General features: G+C 40.9%; 2 protein-coding genes across 3 annotated transcripts; one reads left to right on the top strand and one right to left on the bottom strand.

The window, feature by feature from the left end:
- Positions 1-437: 437 nt before the first annotated feature.
- LOC117513311 (C-type lectin domain family 12 member B-like) lies at positions 438-10864 on the bottom strand. Of its 2 annotated transcripts, none has more exons than XM_034173548.1 (6): positions 10699-10864; positions 10085-10159; positions 6437-6556; positions 4945-5265; positions 4681-4844; positions 438-578 (listed from the first exon to the last, which is right to left on the bottom strand). In XM_034173548.1, exons 1-6 carry the CDS (start codon positions 10757-10759, stop codon positions 474-476), a joined length of 846 nt encoding a protein of 281 aa, XP_034029439.1. In that variant the 5' UTR covers positions 10760-10864; the 3' UTR covers positions 438-473. The 2 variants fall into 2 exon arrangements, with proteins under 2 accessions (XP_034029439.1, XP_034029440.1); XM_034173549.1 differs by having other exon boundaries at positions 443-578; positions 6437-6553.
- A 13164-nt stretch (positions 10865-24028) lies between these two features.
- On the top strand, positions 24029-24801 carry LOC117513459 (nestin-like). Its single transcript, XM_034173639.1, has one exon. It carries the CDS (start codon positions 24163-24165, stop codon positions 24799-24801), a length of 639 nt encoding a protein of 212 aa, XP_034029530.1. The 5' UTR covers positions 24029-24162.
- Positions 24802-27974: the final 3173 nt, after the last annotated feature.

Raw genomic sequence — 27974 nt, 5'->3', positions numbered from 1 at the left:
ATTTCCTGCGTTTGGATGTGTACATATATATATACATAATATTTGTATTTTTAAGTGAAAATACACACAGATGCATATGCGCGCAGACATACACACAGAATCATTTTATTCAAACATATTGTATTGCAAGTTAAAAAGTCACCTAGTGTTTAAAAAACTTTCAAATGAAACAAATTGCAGATTTTGGGCTGTAGCTCCACAGCAGATTACAGATTTTTGATTATTGTAAGCTGACATTTTATTTTATTTTATTTTTATTTATTTATTTATTTTTTTGCACAGTCACTGAAGTGCTTTCTTCTTACAGATCCAGTGTTTTCTTGCATTGCAGGCCACAGCTCTCAGATTGCGCTGATTTAAAATGGCACAGTGTGAACCATCAAGAGGAGAGTTTATCCTTTTGCTGAGGGAAGAACATGATGGTTAGCAAACAGCTGACAGATTTTATAATGGATGGTGTTCAGGATAACGTCTTACTTGCCACCTAGTTTTGTTCCAGTGATCCACTTCCAGCTTCCAGCTTCAAATCTCAATCCAATCCAGAAATCATAATCTGGTCGCCACTTTCTGTTTAGGTCCTGGTGAACAGAAGAACAAAATGTTGCCAAAGTCATTTAAACTGTGTTGAAATGAACAAAGTGACTTGTGATTGTTTTCCAAAGTTTGCAAATATGCTAAGACATACTGAGAATTTTTTTCCACAGATGGAAAGATGAATTTGATACATTGTGATTGCACATTTGATAATCCAATTGTTTTACTATTTTGTGATGCTATTATGTCAGCATCAAGTAAAGTCTCTTCGGAATGCTCCCAGCACCTTTTTCTATCTATGTAACAAAGAAATAAAATAGTTAAGGAAGTTCTTTTGAGAAACAGTGATTAAATCCAATAAAGTGGGCAAAGTTTGAATGACACATGAACTCTGACACATAACTGACTGTGTTCAAGTGCTGGCAATTAAAGAAAAAAAACAATCTGCTATTTCTGACATTTAATGATTGTTCCATCGACACTATTGAACCAAACTGGTGGATAATTATGCTGTGTTCTGCTGGTGGAACACAGTTCACTGTGCACACACACTTAACCAGATTGTTTAATAAAATCTTGGAAAGTGAGAGAATGTTTGGGAAGTGGAGATGAAGTGTGCTGGTTCTTGTTTTCAAGAACAAGGGTGATGTGCAGAGCTGCAGTATCTACAGAGGCATGAAGTTGATCAGCCACAGCATGAAGTTAAGGAAAAGAGTAGCAGAAGCTAGGCTTAGAAAACAGGTGCAGATCTGTGAGCAGAGGGTAGTGCAGAACATGTATAAGGATAGTGTGAGAGGAAAGATATATGCAGTAGGAATGATATTATTATTCAAAGTGGAGGTGGGTTTACACCCAGAATTTACTCCTTTCTTGTTCACAATGGTGATGGACAGGTTGACAGATGAGATCAGACAGGAGTCCCCATGGACTATAATGTTTGCAGATGACTGTGTTCTGTAGTGACAGTAGAGGGCAGGTTGAGTCTATCCTGGAAAGGTGGAGATATGCTCTGGAAAGCAGGAGAATGAAAATCAGTAGGAGCAAGACTGAGTAAATGTCTGTGAATTAGAGGGAGCCCAGTGGAATAGTGTAGCTATAAGGAGTAGAAGTGGTGAAAGTAGGTGAGTTTAAATACTTGGGGTAATCTCTCCAAAGTAATGGAGAGTGTGGTAGAGAGGTGAAGAAGAGAGTGCAGGCAGGGTGGAGTGAGTGGAGAAAGGTGGCAGGAGTGATTTGTGACCAAAAAAATCTCCAAGAGTGAAGGGCAAAGTTTACAGGACAGTAGTGAGACCAGCTATGTTGTACGGATTAGAGACAGTGGTGCTAACAAAAAAAACAGGAGGTGGAGGTGGCAGAGGTGAAGATGTTGCGTTTCTCTTTGGGAGTGACAAGAATGGACAAGATTAGGAATGAACATATTCAAAGATGGCTAACCTTAACCTACCTTAACCTACTTTATGAGGTCAAAACATCACATTCTGTTTCTTAGTTTTATGCTCATACCGCTGAGGGCATTTTAGTATTGCGTTATATTTTCTTTACAGTGACCATGATATGCTGTCATATGAGTGTGTCATATACAATTTATTTTTATCATTATTATTTTTTTAATATACTATTGAGGTGTACTGAGTGCCAATGATTTGTGCAGACAGAGTTTACTGAGGGCTGTGAACCCACTTGTGTAATGGCCCCTTCACACATAGTGCGAAGTGTGGATGAAAACAATGAAACAGCATGAAACAGTTCGAAATTAGTGCACCACAAAACATCACGCCGACAAGCAGGCATGCATGACGCCAGCGCGACGGTTTGTGCACGCGACGGTGTCTGTTGAGCAGGAACAGCAGCTCACACTGCAGTTGCCTGCATTGTGTTCCATGGGACGAGCTGCACCACATTGCGCTGCTGATTTGGAGAAAAATAAAATAAAAACCTGCGGTATAATTACTGTAATATCACTGGCTTGATATAAATAATACATAAAGGGGGACGCAATACAGAACCCCGTGGTTAAATAATCATGGTAAAAAAAAAAACAAAAAAAACACCACACACATGATTTGAACCCACACCACCTGATTACCAGACAGCAACTTTACCACTGTACCACAATCACTGTCTCATAACAGGAGTGTGAAATAGCTCTAATCAACAAGCAGACAAACATATTTTCTCAAAAAAAGAAAAAAAGGGCTGTGATAACTGAAAAAAACAGCGTTTGCTACAGTGTATTTCTGCTGATATGTTACTCAAAGCGGCGTATTTGTCGTACTGTTGGTCTGTCATACTGTTGGCCTGTCATATGGTCCTGTGGTGCCTCGCTCACTGTCCTGTCAGACAGATGTGACGTTCAGATCGCCTGCTGCATCTCCACATAAACTGACGGTCCAGTCCAGCTGGACCTGTCAGTGCGCATGCTCTTCAGCCCGTCACAAGCAATATGTGTTATGTTTTCGATTTGAGCACAGCAAATGCACACACACGCGCATGTCCGTCAACACGGTGCTTGTTCTGCAGCTCTGATGTCCAGGACCAGAGATGTCAACAACTGCCACGCTCCCGTCCATTCAGCGCACAGACCAAAGTGTCACTCTGTGATCAGATGAGATGCGCCTTGCCTGCAGGGGGCGAACCACACGCATGCACATGTTGGGGGGGCGTGCGACACACACACACAAATTTAGACAAATTTCACTCCCAGTACGACAGTGGTCGTCTGCAGCCTGTTGTCATACCAAGAGTGCGACTAGCCACACATTTTCTCAGTGCCATGCGAGCGGTGTTAGGTGTTCGTGCATGTCACCTGGAGGGTGCAATGGGTTCGCACAGCACACACTTTGTCTTTCAGGTGCTTGTGTGCGCAAATAGTTGTAGTAACAGGTATACAAGGCGTTGGAGTTAGGGATGAAAGTACACGGTTTGCACACGATTCCTGTGTCATGCGCACTAAGTGTGCACTTCGTCCAAACTTCGTCCAAACTTCGCACTATGTGTGAAGGGTCCCTAAAGCATGTCTCTGAATGTTAAGCTCTTTTTACAGCACAAGACACTTTTTTAAGCTGCAAACTCTTTCTGGTGATGGGTGACATGAAAACACCAGACTGATACACCTCAATAGTCTCAAGTTTTTTTTTCGTGCTCCCGCGAAGAAATGAGTCAAATTTTCGTGACGGGGTTTTTACTATTCTTAACCCTACTCCTTCCTCCCACCCTAATCATAACCCCCCCGACCCCCCCCACTTCACTTTTAATTTCGTGCAGCCATCGACGGAATGAATTAGAATGAATTTGTGCTGCCGCGTTGAAAACGAGGTGCTTTACGTCACAATATCACGAACCAATAGATTAATGTATATTTTGTGCTGCTGAATCACGACTTGCCATGAGACCAGGTTGGGAATAGACGTGATATTAATATTCGGGAGGACACTGTGTAAAACTAACGAGCAGGGGTGGTGGCCAAGTGGTTAATGCTCTTGGTTTCAGTTCAGAAGGCTCCAGGTTCAAATCCCACCCCTGCCACATTTCTCCATGTAATGTGGAGTTCAGGAAGGGCATCCGGCGTAAAACCTATGCCAATTCAACATGCAGATCCACCTTGGATTTGCTGTGGCAACCCCGAGTGCAAACAAGGGAGCAGCCGAAGGGACTTACTTTACTGTGTAAAAATAACAACTGTGTCCAGTGTATACCTGTACTATACTTTGTACTGAGTGTTCAATGTAAGATAGGACCCACAGACTGTGACAAAGCTTGTCACATTTTTTTTTTATTCATTCCGTATTTCATTTATTCTTCCTGGTTATTCCATTCAAGGTTCACAACGGGGCTGGAGCCTATCCCAGCAGTTAGAGACAGGACATCAGTCTATCACAGGGCCACATATAGACAGACAAACTCATTCAAGCGTACACCTATTGTCACTTAAAAGTTTAAACTTCACCTAACCCACATGTATTTGGCAAGAAGCAACAGCACCCAGAAGGAACCCATGCAAATTACACACAGAAAGGGCCAGATGGGAAGTGACCCCAGGATCTATTTGACAGAAGGTAACAGTACTACCCACCAAGCCACTGTGCCACCCTACATATGTATGTTTCTAGATTACCTAATTAAAACTGACAGTACTGTTCTCTTTACCTGCTCATCCTGACTTGATATGACAGCCAAATCTGCATTCTTCCTTCTGCATTCTTCTCGAGCTTCTTCCCATGTTTTCAGATTAACCATTTCAGTATAATAGCAGCTGGTGGAGGTGGTATGCCAGCCTTTCTCACAATTACCACAACATCTACAATATTTTCCTGAGAAAAATACCAGAGACCACCACATAAATAAGAATAAAATTAGCACTGTGATATTAATTCAGTATTTTGTAACTCAACTAAAAGAATCTAAACATACCTTTGTGGCAGTAGGAGTCAATAGTCCACTGGACTCGACTGATGTTGAGGTCATTCCACTCTCTGGTCATGTTCTGTAAGATGTTCTTTTGCATCTTCAGCTCTCGGTTTTCTGCCGTGACATTCATGTAGCTCCTCTTTAACTCATTGTGTTCTTTTGTCAGGTTGCTGTGCTTCCACTGCAAGTTTTTAATGGTTGAGTTGAGGATGCTGATGAGGTTTTTCTGGTCATGAATGACTTGCAGAATATTTGTTTGGTTTTGTTTGAAGTACATTGTGACACTTTCCAAGGCTGCATCTTTCTCATGATGTGATGTGGCATCTGCAAAATTAAGATGATCTCTTCAGTATACTGTTATGCCAAGACCAAAGTCAGAGAGTTTAACTGTCTGTTCTGCTTTTATGTTTCCCCACAGATGTTTAAAGAATCTCATCTCTGCTGTTTGCGGACGATGTGGTTCTGTTGGCTTCGACAAATCAGTACCTTCAGCGTGCACTGGGGCGGTTTGCAGCCGAGTGTGAAGCGTCCGGGATGAAAATCAGACCTCCAAATCCGAGGCCATGGTTCTCGACTGGAAAAAGGTGCTTTGCCCTCTTCAGATCGGTGGAGTGTCCTTGCCTCAAGTGGAGGAGTTTAAGTATCTCGGGGTGTTGTTCACTAGTGAGGAACGGATGGAGCGTGAGATCGACAGACGGATCAGTGCAGCATCTGCAGTGTTGCGGTCGCTGTATCGGACCATCGTGGTGAAGAGAGAGCTGAGCAGGGGGGCAAAGCTCTCGATTTAACGATCGATCTACATTCCGACCCTCACCTATGGTCATGAGATTTGGCTCATGATCAAAAGAACGAGGTCGCGAGTACAAGCGGCCGAGATGAGTTTCCTCTGCAGGGTGGCTGGGCGCTCCCTTAGAGATAGGGTGAGGAGCTCGGTCACTCGGGAGGAGCTCGGAGTCGAGCCGCTGCTCCTCCATGTTGAAAGGAGCCAGCTGAGGTGGCTTGGGCATCTTTTCTGGATGCCCCCTGGACGCCTCGCTGTAGAGGTGTTCCGGGCACGTCCCATTGGGAGGAGGCCCCGGGGAAGACCCAGGACACGCTGGAGGGACTATGTCTCTAGGCTGGCTTGGGAACGCCTGTCATGTCCTTGTATTTACACGGGGGATGCATGTCCGCATTCAAAGGCTCTGCTCTCCACAGCACTGTACATGAGTGACGTGCGGAGTACTTAGTGCTTATGTGCCAAACAATGTAGCAACGGTCTATTGCATATCATGGTACCAAATGGTACCAATGTGTGGTGCACTGGTCTGTCATTTTTTTGGGGGGTGGGCTGCAACCCATGTTATTCCTCTGATTTTGCCTGTCACACAAGAATACTTGGCCTGTCAATATCAGTGTAGGTTTATTGGACTGATGATGGCAAACATAGATGACAACACAAAGTAACATTTCTGCTGTAACATCTGGTTCAGTTCTGTGTGCAGACTGAACTTACTGGAGACAGACAGTGCGATGATCCCCAACAGCAAAGTGACACAAACAATCCCCAAACAGCACATGAACCACTCATACTGGTGCCCTCTGCTGGCTGCCTTCTTGTCTGGAAACCTTCCTGCTGAGACCAAAAAACATTGGCATTATATCAGTCAACCATCAGTTATTTCAAATTAATTAAATTTGAGCATGACCAGACTCGATTGTCTGATGTTTAGAACCAATATGTGTTTGGCCTCAACTCATCAGAACTGAGGGGACCCGTGAAAGCCTGGAACGTAAACACTGGCTCACCCAATCATCGATCAACAATATGCCACTATGATGCCATCTATTGATGAATGAATTAAAGAGCAAATGAGTATATACATGTTTATCTGAAGAAGTAATATACAGTTTTGGTTTTTGTTGAATATTTGTTACAAATGTCTCACCGTTTTACGCAACATACATTTTATCCAGTGAGAGTTCAGGAAATATTAATGTTTTTGTTCTTGTTTTTAATGATGCGAACAATATGGTCAGAGGGGACAAGTTAGATGCTGGAGTGAAAGTGAAGTTTAAAGCAGTGTGAATGAGCTGGAACCAGGAATAGCGCACATTAACAGGGTTGTTTTGTGTTGTGCAAAATATTATGTGGAGCTTGTTGCCTGAACGCATTCCCTTCATTATTGTGACTTTTTGGTTTCATGGGGCTGTCGCCCCACCATCACCACATCAGCAGTGTGAATGAACTGTTCAAAATCCTGTTTCCAGCCTCGAACGCATTCATTCTCAAACTGATCAGATCTAGAGGGCACTCTAATATCAGGGCTGGCTGGTTCCCACCTCCTTCGCTCAGGTGGAAAAGGAGGCAGGCACCAACCTCTTTGGCAGCCACACACACTGCTCAACATGGTGCTCTCGCTACTATTTTGGCATTGTGCGATAGCTCGCCGGACTACTTGCGTCTGACCCACTCCAGCGATACACTCCTAAACTTTCACAACACCCAATGCAAGATAATTGGTTACATATCATTGCAGTAGTGTATGTATAACACATATGATTGAGTGGTGAAATCATTAGGATTTTCCTGGTGAAAATTAAATTAAAGCAAATGCCTACCTTTGGGCAACACACAGAATGTGTCTCTTCCCAGATGGATCTCTTTTAGTGCAGCTTCTTGTTCTGACTTTAACACAAAGTTAACACCCAAGTCTTTCATCGCCAACTGTAAATGGTAATCAAACCATTCCAATCATATTTCTGAACTCTTCTGCATCAAACTCCATTGTGTCAATGTTTACAATGTGCTTGAGTGATAACAGATGAAGTTGTTCCAAAACTTTAAGTTTCGGAAATATTTATTACAGCCACTATTAAAAAATTCAATTATCTTTATAATTGTATTACTGGTAAATTTTAGATTTAATTTAGATGAGATATACTAATTATCTCACATGAATATATCACAATTATCTGGGAACTGCTTTTTGTGCAGGAATTCATCAAACACGTCAGCCACCGGTGTGTACTAACACAGAATATACAGGAAATGTATATCATTGTTCGGCCAAAATGAGAGTATCCACTGCCTGAGCTAGAGGCACGCGTGAGAGTATGGCAGGCACACACTAGTAAAACTTGCATGAACAGAAAGTGGGGACATTTATTTATTTTTATGTTGTTGCTGTTCTCTTTTAATTTAGCTATATTGTGCATTGTTTACCACATCCTCAATATACAATACTATCTGCTGTTGCCTATTTTGATTCAAATCATATGTATTTTAAATAAAAGTATGCTTTTTACATGTTATGTTGCCTAAACCACTTGTATTACAATTCAAGCAAGTGAAATCATACATCTATTATACCTACATTTTTCAGAATTTTTAATTTTCGTAACAGCTGTCAGATTCAAGCTGATGTTTTATTTGCCTTCAGTTAAAGTGGCGGTCATGCTTTTTGCACAGCAAGTAAAGTTTTTCCATGCCAGTAAAAATACACTGAACCCTTCAGCTAAAAACTATTTATGAATTATATTCTGCATATCAGCAGTGACACTTATTGTGATACAACCCAAATTCCAGTTAAGTTGGGACGTTGTGTAAAATGAAATAAAAACAGAATATAATGATTTGCAAATCCTCTTCAATCTACATTCAGTTGAATACACCACAAAGACAAGATATTTAATGTTTAAACTGATAAACTTGATTGTTTTTGTGCAAATATTTGCTCATTTTGAAATGGATGCCTGCAACACGTTTCAAAAAAGCTGGGACAGTGGTATGTTTACCACTGTGTTACATCACCTTTCCTTCTAACAACACTCAAGAAGCGTTTGGGAACGGAGGACACTAATTGTTGAAGCTTTGGAGGTAGAATTCTTTCCCATTCTTGCTTGATGTACGACTTCAGCTGGTCAACAGTCCAGGGTCTCCGTTGTTGTAGTTTGCACTTCTTAATGTGCCATACATTTTCAATGGCTGACAGGTCTGGACTGCAGGCAGGCCAGTCTAGTACCCGCACTCTTTTACATGGCTTGGCATTGTCTTGCTGAAATAAGCAGGGACGTCCTTGAAAAATACATTGCTTGGATGGCAGCATGTGTTGCTCCAAAACCTGGATGTACCTTTCAGCATTGATGGTGCCATCACAAATGTGTAAGTTGTCCATGCCATGGGCACTCACACACCCCCATACCATCACAGATGCTGGCTATTGAACTTTGCACTGGTAACAATCTGGATGGCCTTTTTCCTCTTTTGTCCTTTGGCCTTGCGCTTACAGTATGTGTAGAAAGTTCTCCAGATTCTCTGAATCTTCTGATTATATTATGGACTGTAGATGATGGAATCCCTAAATTCCTTGCAATTGAACATTGAGAAACATTGTTACAGTTGTTCACAAAGTTGTGATCCTCGCCCCATCTTTGCTTGTGAACGGCTGAGACTTTTGGGGATGCTCCTTTTATACCCAATCATGATACTCACCTCTTTCCAATTAGCTGTTCTTTGAGCATTCATCAATGTCTTTTGTTGTCCCGTCCCAACTTTTTTGAAACGTGTTGCAGGCATCCATTTCAAAATTAGCAAATATTTGCACAAAAACAAAAAAGTCTATCAATTTGAACATTAAGTATCTTGTCTTTGTGGTGTATTCAACTGAATATAGGTTGAAGAGGATTTGTAAATCATTCTGTTCTGTTTTTATTTACATTTTACACAATGTCCCAACTTCATTGGAATTGGGTTTGTACATAAAATCTTGGGCTGACCCATCAAAGAAGAACAACCCCAGCGAAAGGTCGGCAGCCTCATTACTGATGGAGCTGTTTATCAGTTTAGTTCTTTTGTTCTTCTGTCTGTAATGTTTCACAGATCCGTTAAATTTGTATTCTGTCCAAAATGAAGGGTTATTGTTATGAATTTTAAACAAGTGTTGCTGTTGTTATTGTTTATTATAAATGTGAATTAGTATGTCAATTTAAATCTACTTTAAAATGCTCATTTGCGTATTTATTTAAATAAATTATGTTCCCCTCAACAAGAAAACACATCTGTGACACCAGCAGTTAGTACAGCCAATATCTGCATGCACACACACACACACACACACACAGAGCAGTAACTGAATGCTGTGTATACGTCTTTACAGCTTACCATTTGTTTCAGCACTTTGTCTGGTTGTTTTGTTGTCTGGTTTCACCTCCTCATACACAGTTTCTTCCTCTGGAGCTGAAACATTGAAGCACACAGTCCCTTTATCATGGACCGAAGTTCCAGTCTGACTCCACTTTAGGACATAACTACTTTTTTACCCTTATGTTGATGGTATTATCGCTAATATTTTTGTGTGAAAATTATCTTTTTATTTTGATATTTCAGTACAGCAGTTGTTTCTCATGATGATTCATGTCTCATTGAAACAACAGAGACTACAAAACCCAGACTTTCACTTTCAGTCATTGCAGCGTGCTGAAATTCTGTGACAGAAAATGTCACAAAACATTGTCATTCTAACGTTTCACCAACTGTTTGTTAATTACAGTATGTAAGATCTTCACTTGTTTCTTTAAACTTCTTTTCATTTTTGTGTCAAAAATATGAATGATTCACAGAGAAGAAACAAAAGGTGTGAACAACTACGGGCAAAGTAGTTTGATGACAAAGTGTTACAACTGTGTCATCTTTTGAGTAATAGGAACAAAATATTTTTCTCTTTGATGTGGATCATCTTTTAATATCTATACTTGATATATAAAAAGTAAACTTACCTCCAGCAGGATGGTGATGTTTATTTTTGAATACTACTGTAGCATAGTTTCCGTCCTGCATTATCACTTAATCTTTGCGTTATGTTTTGTTGTTTCTGTGGAAGCTACAAAGTTGTAAAACCTCACAGTGAAAGTGTTACTTTTCTTACACCCAGAATACCACTCAACCATGAAATGAACTTCTGCTTTCAGATAAAGTCACACAAGATGTTAATTTGCATCAGAGACCAACAGGATGTTCATACACTGAACAAAAATATAAATGCAACACTTTTGTTGTTTTTGCTCCCAAACTTTGAGTTCAGCTCGTGAAAAATGGGAAATCTAAAACATTTTCTACAACCCCTGGCAATAATTATGGAATCACCGGCCTCGGAGGATGTTTATTCAGTTGTTTAATTTTGTAGAAAAAAGCAGATCACAGACATGACACAAAACTAAAGTCATTTCAAATGGCAACTTTCTGGCTTTAAGAAACACTATAAGAAATCAGGAAAAATAATTGTGGCAGTCAGTACCGGTTACTTTTATAGACCAAGCAGAGGGGAAAAAAAATATGGAATCACTCAATTCTGAGGAATAAATTATGGAATCACCCTGTAAATTTTCATCCCCAAAACTAACACCTGCATCAAATCAGATCTGCTCGTTAGTCTGCATCTAAAAAGGAGTGATCACACCTTGGAGAGCTGTTGCACCAAGTGGACTGACATGAATCATGGCTCCAACATGAGAGATGTCAATTGAAACAAAGGAGAGGATTATCAGACTCTTAAAAGAGGGTAAATCATCACGCAATGTTGCAAAAGATGTTGGTTGTTCACAGTCAGCTGTGTCTAAACTCTGGACCAAATACAAACAACATGGGAAGGTTGTTAAAGGCAAACATACTGGTAGACCAAGGAAGACATCAAAGCGTCAAGACAGAAAACTTAAAGCAATATGTCTCAAAAATCGAAAAATGCACAACAAAACAAATGAGGAACGAATGGGAGGAAACTGGAGTCAACATCTGTGACCGAACTGTAAGAAACCGCCTAAACGAAATGGGATTTACATACAGAAAAGCTAAACGAAAGCCATCATTAACACCTAAACAGAAAAAAACAAGGTTACAATGGGCTAAGGAAAAGCAATTGTGGACTGTGGATGACTGGATGAAAGTCATATTCAGTGATGAATCTCGTATCTGCATTGGGCAAGGTGATGATGCTGGAACTTTTGTTTGGTGCCGTTCCAATGAGATTTATAAAGATGACTGCCTGAAGAGAACGTAAATTTCCACAGTCATTGATAATATGGGGCTGCATGTCAGGTAAAGGCACTGGGGAGATGGCTGTCATTACATCATCAATAAATGCACAAGTTTACGTTGATATTTTGGACACTTTTCTTATCCCATCAATTGAAAGGATGTTTGGGGATGATGAAATCACTTTTCAAGATGATAATGCATCTTGCCATAGAGCAAAAACTGTGAAAACATTCCTTGCAAAAAGACACATAGAGTCAATGTCATGGCCTGCATATAGTCCAGATCTTAATCCAATTGAACATCTTTGGTGGAAGTTGAAGAAAATGGTCCATGACAAGGCTCCAACCTGCAAAGCTGATCTGGCAACAGCAATCAGAGAAAGTTGGAGCCAGATTGATGAAGAGTACTGTTTGTCACTCATTAAGTCCATGCCTCAGAGACTGCAAGCTGTTATAAAAGCCAGAGGTGGTGCAACAAAATACTAGTGATGTGTTGGAGCGTTCTTTTGTTTTTCATGATTCCATATTTTTTTCCTCAGAATTGAGTGATTCCATATTTTTTTTTCCCTCTGCTTGGTCTAAAAAAGTAACCGTTACTGACTGCCACAATTTTTTTTTCCTGATTTCTTATAGTGTTTCTTAAAGCCAGAAAGTTGCCATTTGAAATGACTTTAGTTTTGTGTCATGTCTGTGATCTGCTTTTTTTTCTACAAAATTAAACAACTGAATGAACATCCTCCGAGGCCGGTGATTCCATAATTTTTGCCAGGGGTTGTATATACACAAAACATCTGTTTCTCTCAAATATTGTTCACAAATCTGACTAAATCTGTTAGTGAGCACTTCTCCTTTGCCGAGATAATCCATCCCACCTCACAGGTGTGGCATATCAAGAAGCTGATTAGACATGATTATTGCACAGGTGTGCCTTAGGCTGGCCACAAGAAAAAGCCACTCTGAAATGTCAACCTACAGATGTATTTCTATTTTTTTTTTTTTAATTGGGAACACACACATAATTTTTGCAAATGCAGACAGTGCATGACTCCCACGGCCTGTGTGTGTGTGTGTGTGTGTGTGTGTGTGTGTGTGTGTGTGTGTGTGTGTGTGTGTGTGTGTGTGTGTGTGTGTGTGTGTGTGTGTGTGTGTGTGTGTGTGCGCGTCTATGGATTTGCTCACGCAAAAACCAGGGAGAGCTGACTTTTGCCGTTTGGCATGCTTATGTATTTTGGGTCAAGGATGAATGTTGTGAAAATGGAAAGTTGATACAAGCGAAGCGACGCGCAGCAGTGTGACGCTCGCTCATGATACTGGGAGTCCCAAACAGGAAATGCCAAATTTTGAGTTGACAGTGAAACAGGAAATGTCAAATGTCAAACACTTCCTGGATCTGTCTGGATTTCACTGTCTGATTTTACCTGTTTTACAAGTGTCATGTGTTAGTTTCTCCACTAGATGGTGCCCTCACTTTTGTTTCACACCTGGATCAGATGAGTGACTGATTATTGATAGACTATTTAAACCCTACCTTTCTGTTCACGTATTGCCAGATACTTGTGTGCCGTGTTTGTCTGTTGCCTTGCTTTCCTTGTTTTGCCTTGCCAGCTTCCAGAGCCACCTTCGATGATCCAGGCAGTCTCCAAGAGAATCAAACCTGAATGCCGCTCTGTGACCTTGACTGTGCGCTTAAGACTCCGAAGCGTTCCGCAGCAAAAGCTCAGGTAACCTGGCCTTCCCTGTAATTCCCGAATTAGAGTGAACTGTCTTTTCCTGATGTTCCAGATGATTCTGGTACGGCTCCCAAGTGGACCTGGATCCTGGCTTTGGGTACCTGCACAGCAATGTCACTTTGGAACGTCTTGGCTCTTGGCGCAGAGCGCATCTCGACTACATGCCAGTTAAGTTCATGCTCGTCTCAGTGAGATCTCGTTCTTACTCGTTCCTATTTGTGACTGTGCTATAATAAAGAACTGTTCCAAGAACTCTTCCTAAGAACCGCATGAATTCTGATATCAAACAATTGAGAACCCAGCTGTATCAAGTCCTGCTTAATTGGAAATGTGTTACAACATGCAGCACTTGACCTCTGACCTTTGGATACAACTTATGAACACTTTATTTATTATAAATAAATATATTTTCCTTTGTACTCTTCTCCGTGTCCAGTTCCCTGCATTTGGGTCCATTGTCTGCAACGGTTTGGTCCCACCCGAACCTCTAACCATAACAAGATTGACACTTCTTAGATTGACAGACGAGATCCCATGGAATCTCACAGGATCTCACTGGCAAGTTCACACTGAAACAGGAAGAGACAAATTTTGAGTCCATAGTTAAAAAGGAAATGTCAAATGTTGAACACTTCCTGGCATGGGTGGAGCTGGATGTCACTGAACCACGTTGAAATCTGATTAGACACCCCACCCCAGATGATTAACATGTCACGGCACCGCAGCTCTGGTTGAAAAGAGCCATTTTAAATCTGACACATAGTGACTGCTTGGTCTCTACTGGACAGTAGTTGGCACTGTATACCACAAAAATGTCTAATCAACCTTAGTAGAAGAAGAAAAATCTTGGAGCTATATTTGAACCTGAACACGTATTTTATACCAGAAATGAGGTCCAAGTTGTTAAAAGCAGTTTTCTTTTAATTCGGGTTGTCTTATATACACGTTTTACTGGTGATTTTAGATTAATAAAACTAACAGACAGCATCTGATTCATGCTCTGTTGGCTGATAAGTGCAGCAGATAACTGAAACAACCCTTTAAAGGGTGATACAAGCATCAAATTCAGCACAAATACACCTTAGATATGACAGTTTTGAAAAACTGACTGGCCTCTTGAATTTTCAATAGGCATAGGGGTCAATTGAATAATTACACAGGGGTCAAAATTTAAAAATGCTCCAATCAAATTGAAACCTACACCACATTACTTGTCTGATCATAAAGATTCCAAAAAGGTATAGTTTGGACTATCTACGTATGACTGAATGTATTAACAGGAAATAAAAGGGTTGAGTAGTTCTTCTAAAAATTGTTGAGGTCTAATGTTATATAAACATTCTGGACTCACACGACATTCCAACTCATTGCTTAATCTGTTACTACAGTTGAAAAATGTCAGCTGCCTATTTTATAAACACTACCCAATATAGAGCCCGTGGATCCCAACAGGCAACACGCTAGTTCTATTTAATTCATTTTAAGAATTATTTTTTAAAGACCTTTTTAAATGTGTGCGCTATGTAGATAAAACAATGTAAACAGAGAAGGCGTCATTACAGCTTTATATATTGTGTTTGTGTCATCTTTAATTACTTGTAATTTATCATTTTGTGGTATGTTACTGATCAGATGCACTTGTCTTGCTTACGTGTAAAGGCCCTTCAGCGTGGTACATTAAAGAGTGCATGCCTTTGAGGATGCAGGTCAGATTTGACTTTTAATAATCTCCATGTTGTAATCTCTGTTACTCTGATACAACACTAAAAATACCATAAAACTATCTAATTAAATAACATGTCTGTCAGTGCTTTTAACTAATTCTTCACTTCACTTTTTCCATGACGTGTTTCTACCAATTATATTATGAGGAAATAACCAGGAGGAAGTAACTGCTTTGAGGGGCTTTCCGGCTGTCAGCTGCAGCAGCGAAAGAACCGAGAAAATTATTTTCATTCTTCTGTTTTTGGGGCATTAATTTGACTTTACATAGTGAAACTTTCATCCTTCACAAACACAACTATAAAAAAAAATGCTCAAAATCCAACCTCCCTTCCCAACAGCACTGCAAAATGTTCGGCATAATCTGACTGCATGTCTGAAAAGCAACAACTCTGCAACACCAATATGTCAACCCTCCAGACTTCATCCATCAGTTAAATATACTCATCTGATGGAATCCAGATAAACTGCAGTTTTGCAAATTAAAACACTGACATTACTCTTCCAAACTCAATGAAAATCCCAGCAACAACTGAAAATAATATTTTAATTAAACTGTTGAAGCTACAGTGCAGAGTTTCATATCATCTAGTTGTGAGGTTGCAGATTCCATCATGCCTTCAGTGGCCATGACTTTGTTTCTTTTCACGTTTTGGCTTTTTTGTGAAGGAGGATTCATGCTCTCTTGCCTTCCTCTTGTGAGAAGCAGAGATGGAAAACCTTGGCTTTAGTGAGTTAAAGTCCTGCCAAGTGGTGCGTCTACGCAAGGTTTTTTGCAACACCCGATGGCCATATTTTTGCCTCGGGTAATAATAAACAGGGTGCATCCCTTCAGGGTCAGGTTCACTTGATGAGTTAGTCCAGCTTCCCATAAGTTGGTGTGCCCCAGTCATGCTTCTTGGAGTCTTTAATTTTCAGTTTCAGAATCCGTTCCAGAACTCCTGCTGCTTTTACTGACAATCGGCTGTTGGAAGAAGCCATGAATTTTCTGTGAATGTGGGAAAAAATGTGGAAAATTTGTGGACAGTTTGACAAAACAGAAATGGTTCAAAGTGGTGGTGGTGGGGGGCAGACTGCACATGCATGTAAGATATCAGAGTAAACATGTAGGAAGCTGTTTTTTTCACCTGTTTGAATCATACCCCTGTCACACATACGCCAAATGAGGCCGAATGGCGTTAGAATGACACATCCAGCCACAATCTAGAAGTATTGAAGTGCGGTCTGAAGACCAACAGACAGCAGTCTCTGAGCAGTCTACATATTCGGTCCCATTCACATATGTTTAAAACATTCTTGGCACTATCGAGATGGTATGCACATCTGACGGCAGTCAATGTGCAGTTTTTGCGTCATTTGTGTCCATCATATCTGTATATACCACTGGCAGCTGTGCCTCTCTGTGGTGTCATGCCCAGTAATGCCTCATTACACGCATCAAGCTCAGAGCTGAATGCGTCTCACCGCTGTAATATACACATTATTACTTGATCACAACTCTGTAAGAGATATGAGAGTGGACTGTTCTGCCAGGCCATGACAACATTAATAAACATGAATCTCACCTCCAAGCAGTGGCCCAGGAGTGTTTCACAGTACAGGGCAGACATGGAGCTGGGACCACAAACTGTGGTTAAAATCCTCTCACCCGGCTACTGTGTGCTGGAATCAACCATGACAAAAATAAATCCCAACCATCGCAGTGAAAAGAGTTGCATTGTGCTGCTGAAATGAGCCAAAACACAAAAAAGAAATTAAAGTTCCTTGGAAAGACTGCGTCTGATGCATGGGACAGCATGGCCAACTGCCAGCAGTGTCCAGTAGCTGGGAATAGCGTCCGCGTGCGCCCCCGCGCACACACACCCACACACACCGCAGATGCATAGCTCACTCAGCCATTATGAACACACACACACACCCAGCGATCATGTCATCAGTGCATCACCTGCTCTGTGCACGCACATGCACATTAGGTCAGTAGCGCTGGGAAGGAGAGGACGAGAGAGGTGCGATTCATGACTGACTAAATGACTGCACCATGCCGGCTTGGACACATATGGCGTGAGTCCGAACCATATGTTGGTTGTACTCCCATGTCCAGTACCGACAGGGACTTCGCAAAGGTCCGTGTTTACCATCCAGACGTTTGGACATCAAGCAGTCTTCAGCGCCTTTTATGGCCGTCTGACAGCAGTCTGTGTCATCTACCTGTTGTCTACGTAGCTATGGATGTGATTGTGCAGGTGTGGACGAGCTAATCTGGATGTATTCTGACACTGCTGACCACGTCTCTTTTCCTCCGGACTGTATCCCAGCAGCCACAGGCATGAGGACAAATACACTCTGGACAGGACACCAGTCTATCACAGGGCATAGTGATGTCATATTCAAATTTGATTTCTTCTATCTGAATTTGTAGAGTGTATTTATATGTTTTTAAGTGACCTGAGCTGAAACAGACAGACAAACACATCCACCCACCGTCAATTTAAAGTCTCCAGTTCACCCAGCATGCTTGTCTTTTGTATACGTATGTGAAAGCCAGAGCACACGGAGAAAACCCACAAACACAAGAGAACATGCAAACTCCACACAGAAAGGACCAGATAGGAAGTGAATCCACAACCAATCATACTCAATTAAATGACACGGTGATACTGCAAACGAGATTTCAACACCCTTACATCCTGTAAAGTGAAATCTCAAGCACAAAAGTACAGCTATAAGGTGGTGAAACAGATGGGACTGGGACACTCACTGAAATTTGTTGCTGGTGAGCTTGGGTTACTGGGACAAGAACCCAAAGTAGCAGAGGAGGAGGTTGAGGGTGAGGAGCAACATGGGTCCTCATGCACTTCATCAAACGTCCTCTTAAGGTGCCCACTCATGGTGACAGTACGAGCAGTCTGCAGAGGACCTAAGAGGAGACAAGAGAGATTAGAAGCATATCATTCTTCAAGTTTACTGACATTTCATTCACCAGTCTTCAGGAGTCAGGTTTGTTATCAGTGGATATGATTCAACTCTCTCAACAATCAAATAGTATACATGCTGCACGTAAGAGAGTGCACGCTCCACCTTTGCACAGACAGTCCTGGAATGGAACTGATGGGCCCCATGTGCTTCTCTAAGTGAGACCACCTCATTGCTCTCATCTGGGGGGCATTCAGCCTCAGCACAGAACACAATCCATCAGGTCAATTCTCAAAAGTCGACTATAAATGGAGTGTTCATTCTCCCATCTCATCGGTTTGTCAAGTGCATTGATTGGAGACGGATTGAGCAGGAAATCAAGACAAAACATCCAGCTGTTTCATGTCATTGTTCTCCATTTGGGAGCCAAGTTTTGGTAACTGGTCACGTGTTCTGTTTGTCATGTCTACATGGTCCTCACAGGATGTGCAGCTTCACATGTTGGAGATATTTTATTCTGTAACTCTTTATAGCATTTTTTCATTTCTCCAGGTTGGGCGATAAAAACAGTCAGTCCTTTAATTTGAGGCAAATGAACCAGATCATCAGGAGCAACAAGTGCTTCAAAAACTTAGGAAGTGATGGGAGATAAAAGCAGAGGCAGGTTTACTGGTGCTGCATTTCATGGTTATGGGACAAAAACATTTTGCAGCTCTGACAAGCAACACATTGTCCACAGACAGATGGACATCTTCTTCATGAGTTCTGAGAATCAAGAGGCAGTGGTGAGATGAGACAGGTCATCATCACAGTGTGGGTCAGAGCTCCTGCAAGTGTTCAAACAACTAGAGTGGAGAGGAAACACAACACTGGAGTTCAATATAGCACAGAAACTCGCTTTAACCATGTAGGACAGGTGAGGAGGGAGGGACACTTTTCATTTTACCCGTAATGAGATCATTTCATCAATAAACTGAAGGATTGCAGCCAAAAATCATACTGTCACAAATGTCTCTGAATGAACAGACTGCCAGCTGGAGCAGGCAGCAGGGTGCTGTTATTCTATCTAATGACACTGTGACTTTCAGAGTAAAAGTCTTCGTTGTGATGCTGACCCTTTGCAGTGCAACTCTTTGATTGTGACTTAAGCAACATGTTTTATTGGAGATGTTATTTAACTTTTTAATCTCTGTGTGTGTGTGTGTGTGTGTGTGTGTGTGTGTGTGTGTGTGTGTGGTGTGTGTGTGTGTGTGTGTGTGTGTGTGTGTTTAACCTCAACCACGGAGAAACTGTGGAGAGCTGACATTTGTCATTTGGTATGTTTATGTATTTTGGGTCAAGGATGAACGCTGCGAAAATGGAAAGTTGATAGGACTAATATTTTTGGAGAAATTAGAGATAATAGGTAACAACAGTGAACAATGTGTTGATGTCACCATTAATCAGTCCCTGGTAACCAGACAAGCTCTGAACAAAGGAAATATCTCATTCTTGCCAGGTGTAAAACATAACATCAACTAAATGTGCCAAATAATAAATGCAATTATTCACAAAACGTTCTCATTTTAATTTCCTGCACTTTCAGGTAAAATCATAATAGAAACTTTGCATAATTTATTATCATCATTGAAAAATGTCAGCTACCTATTTTATAAACACTTCCAAATCTAGAGCCTGTGGATCCCCAACGACAAGGTGCACATCAGATTATACTACCTCGGGCACATTTCAGGTTTATCTCCACTGATTATCAACACTTGCCTCCTTATTAAAGAATGCTGTCTCTTCTGAATGTTGTGAAACAACGTTTAAAATGCCTGTTTTACTCAAGCACTCCTAAAGTGACAAACACAATAAACGCACCCAGAGAAACAAAAGTTCCTCAGATGATCACTCAGAGCAGCTAAACCTGTGACAATGTGGATTTTCTTCTCTTTGTGCCTGAAACTGGTGTCCAACACTACAGTGTACCAGTGACGTTTGAGCCAGTGGATGACATCACAAAGCCACAGCATTTCTAAATGAACAAAAAAATAGACAGTGTGAATGGGCGGGGCTATGTGGCCCCTCCCATATGGGGCTAATATTTACCCTGCTTGTCCACCATTCACAGTTCGGTCAGTAAATCTGCTAATAAACAGGGAAAATTGCCAAGAAAAACAGTGGGGCGCTGACAGAGCACACAGCTGATAGTCCTCTTTCATCTTTTGTCAAGCCATTTGAATCAGATTATATTCCCACATTCAGCACATTTCAGGTGTATCTGCATTTATTATCAACACGTACCTCCTTATAATCAGTAATATTACAGTAATATTCACCCATTAATGCACAAGTACTCTATGAGGGTAGGCTGAAAAGTTCTAAGCTCACTATGATAAATAAAATGATAAATAATGGTGTAGTGATTATTGCACAGATATCAGTAACATAAGTTGCTGCACATAATGTACAGTTGTTAGTTGTGTGTGTTTTAAGAGTAGAGTTCAATGTGGTAATGGATAAAAAAAACTGTTCAGCAATCTGGTGGTGTGTTTTGTGATGGCCTTTTAACTTCTCCCAAACTTACCTCCTTATAATCCTGTATAAAGAATGTTGATTGAGATGAAGAATGAGGTGAAACAGAAGATTAAACAAGGGCTCTTTTACTCAAACACTGATAAAACAAAACAAAGTAACAACAGCAACAAATGCGCTCTGAGAAACTAATGTTGCTCAAATGAGCACTCTGAGCAGCTAAACCAGTGACAAACAGTGGATTTTCTTCTCACTGAACCTGGAAACTGGTGTCCTGCAACACTTCAGTGTACCAGTGTGGATGACGTTTGAGTCAAGTGTGTGATGTCACAATAAAGTGAGACTGTGTGTGGGAGGGGGCAAGGGCGCCTCCCCTCTCCACATCCAGACTCCCCACCCCCCCACACACTAATATTTACCTCACCTGTCCACTGTCTTCACAGATTTGTCAGTTAATATCCTGCAAATGAAACACTTGCCAATATCAACAATAGAGGGCGCTGACAGCACACAGCTGCACGAAGACCTCACATTTCTCTTCATCTGTCGATGATGCTCTGCACTTTTATCTATAATTTGTTCATTTTAATATAAAAAAAACATAAATACATTTCTACAGAGTCAAGGCCTTTACACATAAAGAGATGATCTTTAAAATGCATTAAAAATATCTGCTTTGTGACTGACACAGTGACATTGTTAAACTCTTTACATTTCTATGGTCACCATGTTCACAAAGCATCAGATTCTCAGCAGTATGTTTATATGACAGTTTTAAATGAAGGCTCTTATTTTTCCCATTTTTTTCCTGATTAATCTTCATATTTTGTTGATCATGTGTAGATGTTGGAAACCTGTTAATACTTTGAGCTGCACATACATGTACATGAAACACACAGACTTCTGCTAATGACACAAAATGCAATAAAATCCAGTGGTACGGTGATAAACGGTAAAAAAAAACTACATGTAAAACTGAATGAATATTTATATGATCAGCTGCAGGAAGTAACAAATTAACATGGTGAACTTGCAGTGTTTTCCTCTCACCGATTAACAATGTGTTTCAGTTATTGAATGCATTAAAACATGTTCTTTTACAGATTTGCATTTTTGATTTAAGTTAAAATCAAGGAAAGAGAACACAGCGGACTCACTGACACTATAGAATGTTTTCTTTCTGTAGTAAGTACCTGCATCAACATACAGGTAAATATCACTCACTCATCCTTAACTGCTTTCTCCATTTAAGGGTCACTGGGAGAACACACAAACTCCACACAGAAAGGCCAAAGGTGGGAATCGAACCCATGACCTTCTCGTTGTGAGGCAACAGCGCTAACCACTAAGCCACCGTGCTGCCATACCTAATACTATGTAAAAATGAAGATATAAATAGAGAGAGAGGGGGGGAAAAACGCATCATTACAGCTTTTGTATATTGTGTTTGTATGATCTTTCATTCCTTGCATTTTCTAATTTTATGGTGTTACTTAAAGGCACTTCAGTGTGGTACAGGAAAGAGAACATGCCTTTCAGGATGTGTTTCAGATTTTCTTTTATTAAGATCTCCATATTGTAATCTTAGTTTTTATTTTTTATTTTTAGCCTGATGCCATCAGATCTCAGATGCAAAGCACCATGACGCCTGGTTAGCAGTTGGATGTGAGAGCTCTTTGGAACACCAGGGGCTGTGTGTGATTTCCATGTGAATTAAAAAAAACAAACATAATTTTTTCAAACTCGGTGAGAATTCCAGAATCAATTAAAAATACTATTACAATTTAAAAAAAAATACTATTTTAAATAAATCCTTGAAGCTACAGTGTAAGGATCAGTGCTATTTAATGTCTGAAATGCAAATAAATGCAGGCTTTTTGAGAGAACTGCAGCTCTCAGTTTTGCAGTGCACTTTGGCTGCGGCAGTGTGGCGTGATGGCCACCAGAGGGTGCTGGCTTTACTGACCATGTTGGGAATGCAGGTCATTTCTCAGACTGAAACCATAATTGGTAACATTTGTGTGCATGAATTAATTCCATTTAGTCTTTGGACGCTGTATGTTGTGTATGCTGTGCCCACTGTGACTGTTAATGAAAAAACTCACCTTGCAATATGTTGGTCAGAGTTTGCCGGGAAGAGCAAAGTTGGTGCAGCTTTTCCTTCCTGTTCACAGCAGCAAGTGGTTTGATCAGGACTTTAAATTAGGTTGAGGAGGAAGATGATTTTGCTATTTAAAAAAAAACATTCTGTGGTACCTGTTTTTTCTGCAGAATAGTGATGTTTTGATGTTAAAACCAAGAAAGTTCATTCTTGTCTGTTTTGAGGATTTATGACATTTTGGAGAGTTTATTGACTATTGTGACATTGTCCAGACACAGAAGTTGCCTTGATCTTCAATTTCAGCAGAAATGGATACAAAAACACAATAACAGTCTTGAAACAATGGTAAATGCTTTAGTGTCCCAGCGTTTTTTGGAATTTGCTGCATGCCTTAAATGCAAAGATGGATGTATATTAACAAATGAAATGAAGGCGACCTGACAAAACATGAAATATCTTGGGTTCATACTGTCTGCAATTAAATAAAAGCCAATAAAAGAATTTATACTGTTCACAGAAAGTGAACATTTGTGCAAAGTTCAACATGCTGAAGTCAGTATTGTCAGCGCTCATAAAGATGAGAACATTTTTTTTCTCTGTGCTTGGAAAACAGCTCAGTTTGCTGCCGTATTTGCAGTGCTGATGCTGTCATGCATGTGAATAATGATTGTTTGAGGGCTGCAGTGTGCAGAGAGCCGGTGTCTGTGTGCTGGACTGATATCTTCTGTTACCCGTTAATGATGTTTGATTTTCTTCATCGCTTTCTCTTCAGCAGAAGATGTTTTAGCAGAAAAAGATCTTCCAGACACAGTATTCTGAGCAGTTCAAATGAAACCTTAATACAGCTGACAAATCATATTTATATTTTATGAGTGCACATGAGCATCGTATTTATATTTTATGAGTACACATGAGCGATGTATGCCAGTCAAGATAATGCTGGAAATGACATCACTTCTTTTCCTGTCCCTTTGGTCTTGCCTCTCCTCTCTCCCCATCATGTTCTGTCTCCTCCCCCTCGAGTCTCCAGTCTCCTCCCTCTCCGTCCCTCCTCCCTCCTTTATAACTGACTGGTCCCTTCATTAACTCCAGTGGGAAGCCTGTCGTTGGCACACGTTAGACACAGAGCCTCCGTGCAGAGTCACAGACTTCAACCAGTCCACAGTTTGTGTCCCTGTACGTTTCTCTTCAGGGTCTCAGATCTTTGTCTTACTCTCTTACTGTGACATGGAGTTCTACAGTGTGCACAGACCTTTTGACCACAGCCACTTGGGAGAGGAGAAGCACCAGATGCTAAACCTGAACCGACGCCTGCAGAACTACCTGGGTCGGGTCAAACATCTGGAGGAGGAAAATATGCTGCTTGCGACGGAGATCCAAACTCTGAGACGGAGCAACCAGGGAGCCTCAGCACACAGGAGTGGCCTGGAGGAAGCACTCCGGCAGGCAAGACTCGATTTAGATGCAGCCTGGAGGGTCAGACTCCACACAGAGGTGGAGGTGGGTAGGCTGACTCGGGAGCTCCAAACCCTTGATCTTCAGAGGCAGAAGGAGATAGAGGCCCAGATGGAGGCCAAGATGAACCTGAATCAAAGCGTGAAAGAGCTGGAAGAGGAGAAGAAGGCACAGATCTGGCTGAGGGAGAAGATCACTCACCTGGAGCAGGAGATGAAACACCTCATTCAAAGCCATGAAGAAGATGTGGCCCACATAGAAGCCACGCTGACCCATTCCAGATACACAGCACCATCTACACTGGTTCAAAGGGGCAACCAGATGCCAAACCTCCTGCAGATGGGGCAGGAGTACTCTCAGAGGGCCACTGAGCATGGAACGAGGCAGAGCAGGCCTATCAGGGACAATTAGGTCAGCTGGAGGAGTCGCTGAACCAGGCCAGGAGCCGCTTGACCCAAGTGAGCCAGGAGAAGAGTGAAAGCCTGCTGAAGCTGAGAGCCCTGGAGAAGGAGCTCAGCTCAGCTCAAGACGTCAGGCTGCATCTGGAGAGGACGGCAGCCCAAAGCAGAGACAAACACAGCCAGGAGATCCAGCAGCTCCAGGTGAGAGCACCACAACCACCTTTCCTGTGATACACACATCTTATTATCTGATTAGCATCATTCAAATTATCATCAAATGTCTAGAAAATAAGAAAAATAAGAAATACAAATCCAACTCTGCAAACATCAAAAAATGCTGCCTAAAATGTAAAAAGTACAAAAAGAAAACACACCTAATCTGCTGCTGTGTGATAATTATTGAATGAACTGTATATCAGGAATGCTGTCTGTTTAGTCACATGTACAATTTGTAGAAGAGACGGAGTTCTAAAATAATTGAAGTGAAATAGCCAACAACGTCTGTGTCACGTGAAAAAAACCCTTCCAACAAGGTCACCTGCTGTTGCTCGTGACGTGCAATCGTTTGGTGCATTTCATGTCTTTGTCACGCCTTCATGTGACACAAATAGATTCGGTTGAAATGATCCTGTGACAAATAGCTTCAGTCATGACAGTCGGCCTCTACAGGACACAGAGAAGCACATTTAAGATGGAACACATCCAAAGATAACATTGCTATATGTTGTCACAGTAATGATCAAGTGGCGTTTTGGATTTTTTTAATCTAATTTCCAAGTTGATATGGGGCTTTTATTAGTAGCTATTTTTCCCCTGAGATTCTTCTTCCATTCTACTGATTGAAAAAGCGCCTTGGGGCAACTGTTTGTGATTTGGCGCTATATAATAAAATTGATTGATTGATTGATTGAGATGGTGACAGTGTTATATTGATATATACATGCAACAATTTTAATTTATACTATATAAGATGTTTATTAGCAAAAAATAACCTGAAAGCTATGATGTTTGCTCATGGTTCATGGATATGTTGGTCTTAAAATGGCATATTTCAGGCACAGAACCAGTGGACTACTATCATGTGACTGCAGATTGTTCCACAAACCACCAAATTCTTGTCTAAAGTTGAACACATTGTATTTCTGCTACTTGTGACACAATATTCAGATTGGCCTCACATAGTTGGGATCATGACATCGGACACTCTGCTCTACACACAACTACTGACATTGGGGGGAAGTGAGGCATTATTGTAAAGCACTTTGAGTGTATGATGCAGAGATAGAAAAGTGTGATATAAATGCAGCCATTACCATTTTACCATTTAACAAAACAATACTGAAATAAAACTGCTGTCAACTAAACTAGAACTCACTAATCTCATGTAATGTTGATTTCCTGCGTTTGGATGTGTACATATATATACATAATATTTGTATTTAAGTGAAAATACACACAGATGCATGCGCGCAGACATACACACAGAATCATTTTATTCAAACAATTGTATTGCAAGTTAAAAAGTCACCTAGTGTTTAAAAACTTTCAAATGAAACAAATTGCAGATTTTGGGCTGTAGCTCCCACAGCAGATACAGATTTTGATTATTGTAAGCTGACATTTATTTTATTTATTTTTATTTATGTATTTATTTTTGCACAGTCACTGAAGTGCTTTCTTCTTACAGATCCAGTGTTTCTGCATTGCAGGCCACAGCTCTCAGATTGCGCTGATTTAAATGGCACAGTGTGAACCATCAAGAGGAGAGTTTATCCTTTTGCTGAGGGAAGACATGATGGTTAGCAAACAGCTGACAGATTTTATAATGGATGGTGTTCAGGATAAGTCTTACTTGCCACCTAGTTTTGTTCCAGTGATCCACTTCCAGCTTCCAGCTTCAATCTCAATCCATCCAGAATCATATCTGGTCGCCACTTTCTGTTTAGGTCCTGGTGAAACAGAAGAACAAAATGTTGCCAAAGTCATGTAAACTGTGTTGAAATGAACAAGTGACTTGTGATTGTTTTCCAAAGTTTGCAAATATGCTAAGACATACTGAGAATTTTTTTCCACAGATGGAAAGATGAATTTGATACATTGTGATTGCACATTTGATATCCAATTGTTTACTATTTTGTGATGCTATTATGTCAGCATCAAGTAAAGTCTCTTCGGAATGCTCCAGCACCTTTTCTATCTATGTAACAAAGAAATAAAATAGTTAAGGAAGTTCTTTTGAGAAACAGTGATTAAATCCAATAAAGTGGGCAAAGTTTGAATGACACATGAACTCAACACATAACTGACTGTGTTCAAGTGCTGGCAATTAAAGAAAAAAAACAATCTGCTATTTCGACATTTAATGATTGTTCCATCGACACTATTGAACCAAACTGGTGGATAATATGCTGTGTTCTGCTGGTGGAACACAGTTCACTGTGCACACACACTTAACCAGATTGTTTAATAAAATCTTGGAAAGTGAGAATGTTTGGGAAGTGGAGATGAAGTGTGCTGGTTCTTGTTTTCAGAACAAGGGTGATGTGCAGAGCTGCAGTATCTACAGAGCATGAAGTTGATCAGCCACAGCATGAAGTTAAGGAAAAGAGTAGCAGAAGCTAGGCTTAGAAAACAGGTGCAGATCTGTGAGCAGAGGGTAGTGCAGAACATGTATAAGGATAGTGTGAGAGGAAAGATATATGCAGTAGGAATGATATTATTATTCAAAGTGGAGGTGGGTTTACACCCAGAATTTACTCCTTTCTTGTTCACAATGTGTGATGGACAGGTTGACAGATGAGATCAGACAGAGTCCCCATGGACTATAATGTTTGCAGATGACTGTGTTCTGTAGTGACAGTAGAGGGCAGGTTGAGTCTATCCTGGAAAGGGGAGATATGCTCTGGAAAGCGGAGAATGAAAATCAGTAGGAGCAAGACTGAGTAAATGTCTGTGAATTAGAGGAGCCCAGTGGAATAGTGTAGCTATAAGGAGTAGAAGTGGTGAAAGTAGGTGAGTTTAAATACTTGGGGTAATCTCTCCAAAGTAATGGAGAGTGTGGTAGAGAGGTGAAGAAGAGAGTGCAGGCAGGGTGGAGTGAGTGGAGAAAGGTGGCAGGAGTGATTTGTGACCAAAAAATCTCCAGAGTGAAGGGCAAAGTTTACAGGACAGTAGTGAGACCAG

This window comes from Thalassophryne amazonica, chromosome 7 (genome assembly GCF_902500255.1).
Source record: "Thalassophryne amazonica chromosome 7, fThaAma1.1, whole genome shotgun sequence".
NCBI lineage: Eukaryota > Metazoa > Chordata > Actinopteri > Batrachoidiformes > Batrachoididae > Thalassophryne > Thalassophryne amazonica.
This window is presented reverse-complemented; position numbering and strand designations above follow the sequence as displayed.

Excerpts from the sequence above, each read along its gene's own strand:
- LOC117513311 (XM_034173548.1), bottom strand. The coding sequence starts at position 10,759 with ATGCAGGACGGAAACTATGCTACAGTAGTATTCAAAAATAAACATCAC. Across the intron at positions 10,160-10,698 it reads ACATCACCATCCTGCTGGAG|CTCCAGAGGAAGAAACTGTG; the intron begins GTAAGTTTACTT and ends TCAATGTTTCAG. Across the intron at positions 579-4,680 it reads TATCAAGTCAGGATGAGCAG|GACCTAAACAGAAAGTGGCG; the intron begins GTAAAGAGAACA and ends TCTGTTCACCAG.
- LOC117513459 (XM_034173639.1), top strand. The coding sequence starts at position 24,163 with ATGGAGTTCTACAGTGTGCACAGACCTTTTGACCACAGCCACTTGGGA.